This window comes from Clupea harengus, chromosome 21, assembly GCF_900700415.2.
Source record: "Clupea harengus chromosome 21, Ch_v2.0.2, whole genome shotgun sequence".
NCBI classification, from domain to species: Eukaryota; Metazoa; Chordata; class Actinopteri; order Clupeiformes; family Clupeidae; genus Clupea; species Clupea harengus.
Genome location: NC_045172.1, coordinates 12981828 through 12994755, shown reverse-complemented (window position 1 = coordinate 12994755; position 12928 = coordinate 12981828). Strand labels below are relative to the sequence as shown.

Here is a 12928-nt window from a genome sequence, read left to right as displayed (position 1 = left end):
TGCGCATGCTCCATGACGTCTTTACAGCGGATTCAACCACTCCGCTCCGCTCCAGCGTTTCCATGTGGACGCAGATTTTTCTTGACACGGCTACGTGTGGACGCGATAAAAAAAGGTACCGGATCCAAAACAAATCCGGATTCAGGCAGTCTAGGCTCCATGTGGACGTAGCCTCAGAGTCACCAGCCTCAGAGTCACAGCCTGAGAGTGACAGCCTGAGAGTCACAGCCTGAGAGTGACAGCCTCAGAGTCACAGCCTCAGAGTTGATCCTATTCAGCTGCTTTGTCACTATCCGAGGCAGCAATCACAGATGTAATCAAGCAATCACACACTCACACATACTTATACATCATACATACAAATATACAGTGATGGAGATAATTTCCAAACACTGTTAATGACTTAAGAATATAATAATCAAGTGCCTTGTATTATTAATTCCTTGTATGAATCATGTGCTTATGAAAACAGAAACATGGCTTTTCTGTGTTTCTGTGTGCGTGTGTAACTTAGAATATTAGGTGCCACTTAGTCTGCATATGTACAAGAGCATGTTTAGACCAGAAGAGATAAGAAGGGTCGAACTGTGCTTCTTCCAACCTTGCAAAACTTCCATCCTTGCCTCGGACGTGAGAAATCCACCACGTGGTTTTCCCTGCTGAATGCTCGTGTTTATCATTGCTTCACTTTCAGCCTTGTGCTGGGAGTGAGCCCGATTGCAATTGTTGTCTGTCTAATAAATGTACTTATATGCAGCTCCGGAGTCCTGAGGTAACTAGGGTGAATTTTCACCTATCATACAGCAATCATTTTCTCTCTCTCTCTCTCTCTCTCCAATCCCCCACCCCTACCCCTTCCTCTCTCACACGCATATCAACAACCAACCAACCACCAAGTGGATACGGACAAGCTGACCGTGTGTGCACTACGGCCTTATTGTAATGCTCAGTTTTGCACAAGCACAGTCAATACGGACATATCTGTACGGACACAGCATTTTGCTGCAGCACAGACAGACTGTGTGGATGACGACATTTGCATAATCCTCACTGCGCGGAGACCGTGCACAGACCATGTCTGCAGAAGTATACCAAATGCTTTAGCCAGAGCCCAGCACTAATTAACAATTTGCCTCTCCTTGTGAAGGATGCCTTAACAGTTGTGGCCTCCATTTTAGCACTTTGCCTGTCAGAAAAACATGGGCCTGATTTGAAATGGAAGATTTCTGCAAGGCCACTGGCATTGGCCTTAGAGCCTTCTTTTAGGTCAATATTTCGATCCGATGATGGTTCACTCTTGGGGTTGTTATTTTCCACACTAGATAGAGAACCTCTTCTTGAAGCATCTTTCCAGAGGTGGCGACTGACTGAGCACGAGATCTTATCAGATTTTAAAATGTCAGATTTTGACAAGGTGGTGCAGGGTTGGTTTGTGCTATCTAGCAGTCAGGTGATGGGCAGATTCTTCTCATTCTGTTTCTGTATATTGCTGTCTGGATAAGGCACCCAGTTCTCTGGTAATTATACAGCCACTAAGCTCAGTACGAGTGGGCAGAGACATGAAGTCTGCATTCATTGAGGCAGTCGGAGTTTGTCTGAGCACAAACTTTTTTTTTTCTTTGTCAGCAAAGTAAAACTGTGACCTCATGGATTCTGAGTGGCCACTCAAACTTCAGGGGTTTCCATTTAGGATATGTGTGTATGTGCATGTGTTTGTGTGTGTGTCTATGAGTGTACGTGTGTGTGTGTGTGTGTGTGTGTGTGTGTGTTTGTGTGTGTGTGTGTATGAGTTTCTGGCTGATTAGCTAGGGGGTTCCACCTGATTCCTGGGGTCCAGTTTGGGGCAAGGACGCCCTCCATTGAATGCCTTCTCTCTGAGCCACTGGCCACGCACTTTCACCCCCCAGCCACAGGAGGTGCTGCAGGTAGACCAGGGCGACCACTCGCTCAGCCTGCAGTCCAGTGGGCAGGCCACGTGACACACCTCCTCCAACAAACCTGTAAGGCAAAGATGATGAGTCCCCAGCTCTTCCACAATGTGATACTGTCCGATCCACCTGGTACTCTCCACTGCAGTGATCAAAGCTGATACATTCTTTTTACTCCAACGTCCTTAAATGACACAGTGTTGTGTATAGGTGTCAGTCTGGTGGTCTATGGTGCTTCATATGGATTAACACCAAGATGAATAGCAAAGTAAGAAATGCAATACAGTACAATACAAACAACGGACATGTATGTGCGTGTATTTGTTTGTATGTGTATGTGTATGTTCACAAATCCAAGATCATATTCACTGATTGGTCTTACCTGAACTGGCACACAGAGCGGGCTCCACTAGTCGTCTTTGGTGGTCCAGGCAGGCCAGGGCCCTGTAGCGCCACCCCTGCCCACACTCCCTGCCCTCTTCCTGGGGAGGTTTCAAGCGCAGGGCGCCATCCACACCCTGGTGGGTTCCAGGGAGGCCAAGGTGCCACGCTGTCCGCTCAGAGAGCCCTGGGAACAGGCATGGGGACCAGGACCCCTGGGGTTGAGCCTGGAAGTCTGAGCAGGAGCATGGCTCTCTCTCCACGAGCGGGTAAAGTGACTCCTGTTGGCACCGCAGACGCTTCTTGCTACGGCCTGACAAAGAGAAATGGGGTTGAGCAAAGTTTTGAAAGACATAAAGATATAAAGTGGGGGTAGACAGATAGACTGATGTTGTGTAGTGTTGTCTAATACTTGATTACTAAAACTTTGATATAAAGAAAAATGGCTTTCACGTCCCAGCAATAAGTCATGGTAATTATCAGGATAATGAAGGTGTTAGGTCAACATGACAAATTCTTAAAGATAATTATTGACCGTTAACAAAAGGTCTAACTAATTGAACAACAGTCATTATAGGAATTAAACTTGTCAAGTTTTAATTATTACAGCTGTTATTAATCGTCGCTAATTTGTTGTTTGGTGAAAAAATGAAGTAAATTAGCTTAAAAGTGAATAAATACATCTTTAATATCTATATGGATACAGACATCATTAGAAAATTACTCTGTGTGCAGTAATACATCTCCATCCTATAGGGTTACTTGTTGGCATCTGTGTATATTTATGCGTGTGTGTGTAAAAGTGGGAGTGTAAGTAGGGTATGTGTGTGTGTGTGTGTGTGTGTGTGTGTGGTAAGGTGGGGTGTTTGTGGGTTATGTGAGTGTGTGTCTGTGAGTGTGTGGTGAGTGTATGTGTATTACCTATCAGTGTTCGTGAGCGCGAACGCCAGCCACCACAGCCCTGGCAGGGTGTGAAGCTGCTCCAGCTGCTCAGGGTGCAGTCGTCCCTGCATGCCACGCGACACCCGCGCACCTGAGCCGGCATCGGCCCCTCCCACTGCAGACACAGCGACAGCTCAGCCGGCGAGTCGTCTGCCCCCCCACACGTCACACCTGGGAACGAGAGAGAGAGGGGGAGCGAGGCGAGAGAGAGAGAGAGGGAGAGAGGAAGAAAGAGAGAGAGGAGGAAGAGAGAGGGAGAAAGAGAGAGAGGGAGAGAGAGAGAGTATGCTGAAACCTGTAGCTTTTTAAAAACGGGGGAACAGAACAAGAGCAAAAGAGGATAAGACAAAGAGAGAGACATGAAGTGAGGAAGGGCGGAAACACAAAATACGTATTTGGAGCTGCAGCTTAAGGGTTTGTTCTTCTGTGAACGATGGCTAGGTGGTTATCGTAACGGTGTTAATTATCGGACGGCGTGTGTTATCGGCAAACTTTCGCGTTGTCATGTGAATCCATTATTAAACTGAAGTTATAGATTGTTAATCCATTATTAAATTTAGCATTTTGATTGTTTAACAGAATGGCCGATGTTTGACACTGTCTGATAACTCACATATCTATCTGGAAATGTGCTGAAAAACAGTGATGCCATAAGTGTGATATCATGTTTGGCTAGTCCTCTGTATTCCAGTTGATCCTCCATGAAGATTTATGCAGGTTATTTTATAGGAGTATATATAACAAGTAATATATAATATATAACACTATGAAGACATGTCAGCTGCTTCACTCATCTGGTTTCTATTTTAAGTGGCTCTATTACACTTTTAAATGAGTTCCTATCATTCTTCATGGCCCCCAGCAGGACATTAAATGTGACAGAAATAAATGCCTCTAACACATCCTCATGTGATAACCTGTGTGTGAAGTTTGCCGCGGTAACCGTCTTGGTGTGTAATGTGCACTGGTAAGCATGTCCTTTTGAGGTCGCTAGCGGTGAGCCTTCCGCAGTGCTGCGTCCTCACTCTCTCTCACCTCTGGTTTCCAGACCCTGGCCGCAGGACTCCGTGGAAGCCCCCACTGCCTGCCTCACTGAGTCAGGGACCAGAATGCACTTGCGCCAGCGGTGGGTCTGCCACCTGCCAACCAATCAGCAGAGAAGCTTAGTGACCTGAGTATATTCTAGTCAAACTTTACAATGACGCGCACGTTGTGTATTCTTGGACAATGGGAAGTCTGTGTGTTTGTTTCATCACTATTTTTGTGTTTCTTCCAGTTCTTTTTTTGTGTGTGTGTGTACGTGTTTGTATGTCTGGGAGAAAATTTCTGGGTGTGAAAATAATGTGTGAGTCTATACATACATGGTTTTGTGTGTGTGTGTGTGTGTTTGTGTGTGTGTGTGTGTGTGTGTGTGTGTGTGTGTGTGTGTGTGTACCTGTAAGTTGGACAGGCAGGAGCGGGTTCACACTCTCTCTCCTCATAAAGTGTGTCGGGGCAGTCCTGGCCCCCATCGGCTGCTCTTTGGATAATGATCCTGTGACGTGACTGGCTAACTGCGGTAGTATTTACTAGGAAATAAATCAAGACAAAAATTGCTATCAGTAACTCATAATAAAACTTTTATGAGCTCTGAATATTATATTTAAAAAGCATCATGCTCATTAATGTCAGTATTCAGGGGATGATGATGTATTTCATGAAGAAGAAATTGCATCTTTCACATAAGGGACTTATTGTCTTCATTTGTTTTAATTGTTTTTATCCTCTGTGGCCTCTACATTTAGACACCATTTAATGACACTTTTATAACTAGGAAATGTGTCATCACTTCAGTTTTAGGGTATCAAAACATTTCAGAGAATTGGCATATGAGGCTCTTAAATAAGCCATCATCATAATCACATTACCTTCAAAGTCCCAAATGTTGGATCAACATCACGTCTGGAGTGTTTTCATGCAATGCATCATTTCATACATGCTGTGCAGCATCTGAGTCAGTGTCTAGGGCAGCAGGAGGTACTTATTTGGAGTGTCTCCAGACGGCTTTAGCCTGACTGGGTCAGCACTAAAGCCGATGTTTGCCGTAGTTGCAGGTTTTATTCCTTAATTTCATTCGAAAACTTGTAATACAATGTTTTGTAAGTATAAAAAGTATTGATTTCACATGCACGATTTGCAGCACATAGAGCATCCTTCAAGAAAAATGAACAGGGGCCATCATATAATATAACTGAATTAGCATGTAATACAGACAGTATGCTAGGCTAATGACCGTGGTTGGAGGTCATGACCTGTCTGAGGCATGGTGTAATTGCAACCAATTTGGCTGCTTTCCCAGAATGATGCACAGCTTTTCCTTCCTGTGATATATCGCCAACTGAGAATTAACAAGGGCAAAGAGCACTTCTGAGAGAAACTCAATTGAAAATCCACAATCCAATTTTCATCCAATTTTATATCATTCTTTTTTTCCCCAACACATTTATAAAAATAATATAAAATAATAGGATTTGGTGCAAAAACTCAAATGTGTGGACATGCCAGATAATTCTAATATAATCCTAATATAACTGATGATATAGAGAGATCCATTTATTCTGGGCCTGATCGAGCAGCACTCTCTGCTCCTCTCATGGGTATTCAGCTTGTTTTAGAACATTTTCATGGCTGTTGCAAAATGTAGCTTTGGGGAAGGAAAAAGGAAAAGTGTTTGCCTGTAGTTTATTTTGTTCTAACCCGGGGCCAAACACAGAATGTTACAGAATAGAATATTGGTTTTGCTTGGAACAGCCCGATTGAAAATAAAACCCTGCCCTGCTTTGTGCATGATTTCACAAGCATGGGGTTATGTGCTAATGTGACTTTGGATTTGGGTATGCACATGTGCCCATTTGTGTGTGTGTGTGTGTGTGTGTGTGTGTGTGTGTGTGTGTGTGTGTGTGTGTGTGTGTGTGTGTGTGTGTGTATTACCTGTACTGCAGGTGTTAGGACAGGGGCTCCATTCACTAAAGGGAGTGACTATGCAGTCGACTGAACACGCGAGCACACACACACGCTCAGACACCGGACGGGACGAGGGCGGGCATCTGGAGAGGAGAGGGAGAGAGATTTCAGGACAGGGGGACAGGAGGTAAGGTAAGGAAAGCACAGAAAGAGAAGGGCAAAACAAACATCCAAGGACACAAGTTCACAGAAGGAGAGTGTTAGAGTAAGAAGACAGAGTGTTACAAGAATATAAATGAAACATTCTCTCCAACCAAGCCGCATTCTGTCTTTCTTTCTTTCTTTGTCTGTCTGTCTGTCTGTCTTTCTTTCTTTCTTTCTTTCTTTCTTTCTTTCTCACCTTTTCCATGTGACCACACCGTTGTTGGCTTTCACACAGGCGACCTCTCTTGTTTGGATGCCGAGGCCGCAGGTGGTGTTGCGCGGCTCAGTTTCGGAGGCGTTGAAAGGCCAACCCTGGGGGTCGGGGGTGCAGGGCCCCCAGGGCCCCGCGGCCCAGTGAAGCAGCACACAGGGCGCACTGCCACACAGCCTCCACTGCTGCAGGGCTGAGGCGTTCGCACACGCCGCACCTCCTGATGAAGAAATGTGCAACATGTCAGTCATGCTCATGAACATGACACACATACACACACACACACACACACACACACACACACACACACACACACACACACACACACACACACACACACACACACACACACACACACACACACAGCAGGTCTGCATGTTTATGAAATGTGATCAGATCATACAACCCCTCCACCCCACCTGCACCAGAAAATCAAAATGTCTAAATGCCTAAAACAAATGTTCACACACACAGCAGGGTTATGATCTTCATCCCTAGGCATAAATTACGAGGACTTATGTGTATAGTAACTGTTTATTTTAGTGGCAGTGGCAAAGACACACACACACACACCCACGAACACACACACACACACACACACACACACACACACAGTGGCGATTTTAGCCTGAAATTTCTGGTGGGGCAATTTTGTATGACTTCATGTCACCTTCAAAAAACTAGAGGTAGCTGATTATTATAAGCAGCAGACCAGTAAGATATGTTATGGGCTGCATTTTGAGTGCCAGCACGGAGCAGAAATCCTATTTCAAATAAATTTCACATGCTTCTCCTGCAGATTGCATTGATACATCCACCAGCTCCAAAAAAAAAAAAGGTTTGACACACCAATGCAGATCACTTAAATAGGAAGTTGGCGCGGTGGTTCTTTGCTTGAGCAAACCTCTCGATGACTTTGCTGTTAAAATCCACCAGTCCATGAACTAACGGGGTTTCAATGGAAAGCATGGAGAGGGCGTTCAGTCTCTGCTGTTTACTCTACGTTTCATTTCTAATTTCTCTTCCAACGACAATGTACTAAATTGCACCCTCAACAAATAGTCTACATTATTCATTGTAGGCTGAATTCAAACACTTCCAAAATACTCGAAAACTAGCGATAGCTAATTAGCAGTAACGTTACTGGTATTGATCTGTCTGATTTTGATCTGACTGTATGGTTTTTTTTTCTTAGTCACGGGGTACAGGTCTCGCGGTTTTTATTCCAGTCTAGTTGCCAGGCAGATTTCGTGGGGCACATTTGAAAGTGCCCCACCGCTCAATGTTAACTTTGGCCTGTGTGGTTCACGCTCATTGGTGTTTCCATGGTAACGGTGGGGCAGCGTGGGCCGTTGCCCCACCGGAAAGGGAGGGACAGCGGAGAGCAGCATTTCACAGAGCAAGCAAACAGACAGAAAAACACACGAATCAAATTACTCCAAAACAAGACTATAAGGCTTGTGAGTCAAGTTTATTCACACACATATATTCACGCTACTTTGCATAAAAATATGTATTATATTATTATATTATTTATATATTTTGCCGCGAAGTACGAATGTATTGAGCTTTCTGCACAACAGCGTCATCTGGATCTGGTGGGGCAGTGCCCCACCTGCCCCTAATGTAGAAACGCCACTGCACACACACACACACACACTCACTCACTCACTCACTCTCCACCAAAACTCTGGATCCCCTGTTTTCTCAGTTCATTGTGACTTCCAGAAAGTTCTTTCCAACTGAACTCTGATGGAAAGCTGCTGATGACAGAAAAACATTCTTTTAAAAAGGCCTTTCATGATGAAAGATAAGCGACTTTAAACTTTTGCGGCAGAATGATGAATAAGCTCTCACTTCTGTCTCTCACACACACTCTCCCTCTCACTCCCTCACACACACACACACACACATACACACACACACACACACACACTCTCCCTCTCACTCCCTTACTTCCCCTCAGTCCCTTACTAATGCAACAATCACAGCCATTGAAGAAGCTATATGCAGCGTGATAATCGTAAAGTAATACTATCTGTTCAATTTGTATGGGTTTGAGTGCCACAGTCACAGTCATCCATGTTTGGAAAAATATAAATTTTACTCTAAATTATATTCTACATATCTAATTATTATCTTATCTTATCTAAATTCTTAATATGGAAAAAAAATTGTAAAATGTGTAAAGTTCTATTGTTGTACTGGTATGGTATTCCACTAACACTGGCATCATATAAAAACAATATTTGAAATGGTCCTTAAATCTGTCTAAGAATAAATATGAATTTTCCTTACCCTCTCCAGGCAGGGCAAGAACTGAGCGTGTGCGATGCTGCTTGCCTTCAGAGTGCTTGCCAGAGCATGATAGGGAGCAGTGTGACCACGGCGACCAGATGCTAACTACACAGTCGCTAGCACAGGGTAGCTCACATGGGGGATGTGTAGGAGGTTGGTCACCTGGGCAACGATCATCAGGTACAGCCTCACCTGGATGGGTCATAAAAAGGGACAAACTTACTAAAGTGAAGTGTGAACACTTCAGGTGTGCCAGCCTCTGATGCATGCTTGAATGCTTTCACAAGTGTAGGCATATTGGTGTGAGTGTGTATGTGAGTGTGCGTAAAGCACATACTTTATCACCTTTATTTTAGCTTGACTTTATTGCACAAGCGAAGCATGAGCTGCCAATTACTGTTTCCAGTTCTGTGAGCCAAACACATCTTAAGCCTATTAGCCATTCTAATTCTGTCAGCTATAACCAGGGCACACACTCTCGCTTATTTCCAATTAACACAATTGAGCTATCTGCATCAATATCATGGCTTTGCATCTCTTGCTCGCTCTCTCACTCTCTTTCTATCTTTTCACTCTCTCTCCCTCTACTCTGCTTAAACAAATCAACAATACTGGTACACAGTCATTAGCTTGCATTAGGCACAGCGATCCATGGCGCTCAGCTAATATTGTGCAAACACAAAGAGATGAGGTCCGAGATTCGGAGCCCAACTTTGGGAAGCTGGTGCTTTCTTCACTTCTTCTAAGCTGAAGCAGTTGTTAGAGACATTGGGGGGGGGGGGGGGGGGGGGGGGGGGGGGGGGTCGAAAGAACAAAAAACAAAGTGGTGATTATCTTTTCACCACAGACATCATGGCTGGATCGCCATGGTCATGTGGTACCTCAGGCATTGCATGTTCCACAGTACTAGCATCCTTCAAATTAAAGCAAAGCAATCAGTGGTACCTGACATGGGCAGAGAGCTAGCACTGGTTCTGAGGATGTCTGTTTAATGGAAGATGGCTTCAGTACCAGAGCGAACGAAGATCAGAGACTATTAGAGAGAAAGGGCTGAACTATCACAGTGGCCATTAAGGTCTGCTCTAAGGGAAGAGAGCAGGAGATGGACCTTTAAATAACACCCTGGCTATTCTGTTTCTGGCTGTCTGGATCCCTTGTGCTCTCTATCGCTCTCTGTCTACCTTTACTGTGTCTCATTCTCTTTCAGTCCCTTTGTCTCCAACCTTCCCGTTGTCCCTGTCAAATTAAAAGATGGGAACATCTCTGACCTGTTAAACCCCGACTCTCTCTCTCTCACTCTGTCACACTCACACTCACACACACACACACACACACACACACACACACACACACACACACACACACACACACACACACACACACACACACACACACACACACCTCTCCCTCTGTTTTTCATTCTGCCTCTGCCTTTCAGCCACCCTCTTACTTCCACCCCTTCTTTCAACTCTCCCATCTCTCTTAGAGTGTAACTCTTGATGGCCGTCTCTGAGTGGGTTTAGAATAGCCCAGTGTGTCCACCTAAATCTATTCATCCTCATAGAGCATAAAAACAGCCATAAAAACCTGACGCTCCCGTGAATGGACTAATATGCAGTGAGGCAGCAAATCCATTTTCTGCGTCTCTCTAATACAACTGGTCACGGTGAATCAGAGCTGGTGTAGCCCAATCACATTCATGCTGGTGTAGCCCAATCACATTCATGCTGGCCCAGCACAAGACCTAGAGACACTCACTGAGGCATGTGTCACTCACTGGGACGGAAGACCCCGGCAGAGACCTTCACAGTCACAGATTTGTAAGTCCGAGACTCTGTATGTTCCTGTGGCCCAACTGGTAGAGGGACTGGCAGAGCAAGGTTCTAACAACACCGAGTTTATTGATTTGAAGAAAGTATATCTGTGCTGAAGGTTGCTGTGGATAAAAGCAGCTGCTTAATGATGAAATGTAAATCACATCTGAAAGCTGGACACCTTCTGCCCAACTTTACATCACATCACATTACAAGTTAGGCAGTATTAACATTAGCCATCTGTGATCGTTTACACCTCTAGATTGGATAGTATGTCCTGCATATTTGGCATGTACATTTTATTATAGGGGTCTGTTTTGGGGCACATTTTGTCACGGGACACGTTAGGTCTTAACCATGTTGCTGTGAAAATGAGTTATTTTTCGAGACTGAATATTCCAGCCGGTTCTGTCATCTAAGTGGCTGTGTGTCCCCACGTGGTTGTCATTAATGCAGAGTCACTTTGTAGCGATTAACCTGTAAGCTGCATTCAAGTACACGGCCATGCATATGCACTCACACATAAATGCATATGCATAATACACAATGTCATGCTTTCATTTGTTTATCACACACACACACACACACACACACACACACACACACACACACACACACACACACACACACACACACACACACACACACACACACACACACACACACACACACACACGTGTGCACAAAGCAGACATACACAACACATAATCACAGGCAGCACACACTGAAGAGCACACTGCACACACTCTTACCATCTGTGACAAAAATTGTTTTCTTGGGTTTGGACTCATCTTGAACTTTGTCACCTTTTCTTCCTCAAACATAAGTTGCCAGAACTTTTCTTGCTCTTGTTCAAGTGGTCTATCTGGTGCTGACACAAAAATATTTCCTTGGAGACAGCAACAGCTTGAGAATCAACATGTCTTGAGAACCACCAAACAACCACCAACAAAACCTTCAAACAGCCCTGAGTGGAAATGTTTCAATCTGTCTTTCATTGTTAGGTAGTTTGAAAAGGAGGATTTATTTTCAAAGAGCACAAGAGGTTTCTGAATGCTGATGGGACCAAAGCATAACCATGATGGACTGAAGGATTGGGTGAACCCTGAGCTGGAACAATAACAACACACACACACACACACACACACACACACACACACACACACACACACACACACACACACAGACTTAAACAGTCTCAACAACTTGCTCCTGTCTCTTGTTGCCAAAGCATCATTCGGGCTCTCTCTCTTTCTGTATGTGTGTGTGTGTGTGTGTGAGTGAAGTGATTAGCGCATGTGTGAGTGAGTGTGTGGAGGCAACAGCGTCTCGGGAGATGATTTCTCTCCCTCTTCGCCGTGCTGCTTCCCGTTTCTGTCGGCAGGCTAAGAGGAATAAATATGCAAATGGATCTCCTGCAAGCCATGAGGGCCTGATTTTCAGACTCAGCCCTTAAATATACATGTTTATGACCCCAGCTGCTGCTCACCGCCCAGGCCACGGGCCCATTCATTTCCACCATCGCCAACGCACCCGCGGCACAACCTGGAGGGGGGGAGGGGGTATTATTTATTTGTTTATTTACTTCACTCACAATCTATCACCGGAATCCAGCCACTTAAGGAGGAGACTGGTGACGTGTGTGTGGGCTCCTGAAGAATCTGGAGAGGACTTATTTATTTATTTAGCTTAGAATTTGTCAGTGGAAGGCAGCCACCTGTGGGGGGGGGGGGGGGGGGATTGGTGACGTCTGTCTGAGTTTGAGGACTGGCTGCCACGTGGTTGAAGGTGAGGATGTGCGATCTTGGCTGGAGATCTGAAATGGGCCCTGGGCTCGTGATGAATTTTAGATCAAGGGTGGGATGGCGTGCCATGCAAGCGTCCGGACAGGATTCATGTCTGACCTCAAGCTGAGCAGAGAGGTTTTAGATGTTTTGGAGATGTGCACAGATGTTTCCGGATGTTTCCGATGGTTCACAAGGGTGTCGTAGAAGTTGGGCATGTTTCAGTGGGAAGCACTCGACTGAGAGCGTGAGAGGTAGAGAGATGCACTGTTTCTGTTATTCATGGGGAGAGACACTCTCTGTGACTGTGACTTTCATACACCGACACACACCCACACACAAACCTCTCTGAAATGGCTTGTGTTTCCAGTGACATTTGACTGCTAATAAGAAAAGTGATAACCCTGACAGCATAAATTGCAC

The 12928-nt window shown here is 44.9% G+C and overlaps 1 protein-coding gene and 1 long non-coding RNA gene across 2 annotated transcripts in view; both read right to left on the bottom strand.

Moving 5' to 3' along the window:
* The window catches only part of LOC116217877 (thrombospondin type-1 domain-containing protein 7B-like), a 46551-nt gene that overhangs the window by 21363 nt on the left and 12260 nt on the right, over positions 1 to 12928 (bottom strand). Inside the window, 5 exon segments of the mRNA XM_042702957.1 lie at positions 1820 to 1998; positions 2311 to 2622; positions 3231 to 3422; positions 4287 to 4390; positions 6595 to 6829. Coding sequence (XP_042558891.1) covers positions 1820 to 1998; positions 2311 to 2622; positions 3231 to 3422; positions 4287 to 4390; positions 6595 to 6829 — 1022 coding nt within the window.
* On the bottom strand, positions 4294 to 6579 carry LOC105911676. Its single transcript, XR_004162748.2, has 3 exons — positions 6222 to 6579; positions 4687 to 4819; positions 4294 to 4390 (listed from the first exon to the last, which is right to left on the bottom strand). It is a non-coding gene; the product is annotated as an uncharacterized LOC105911676 (long non-coding RNA).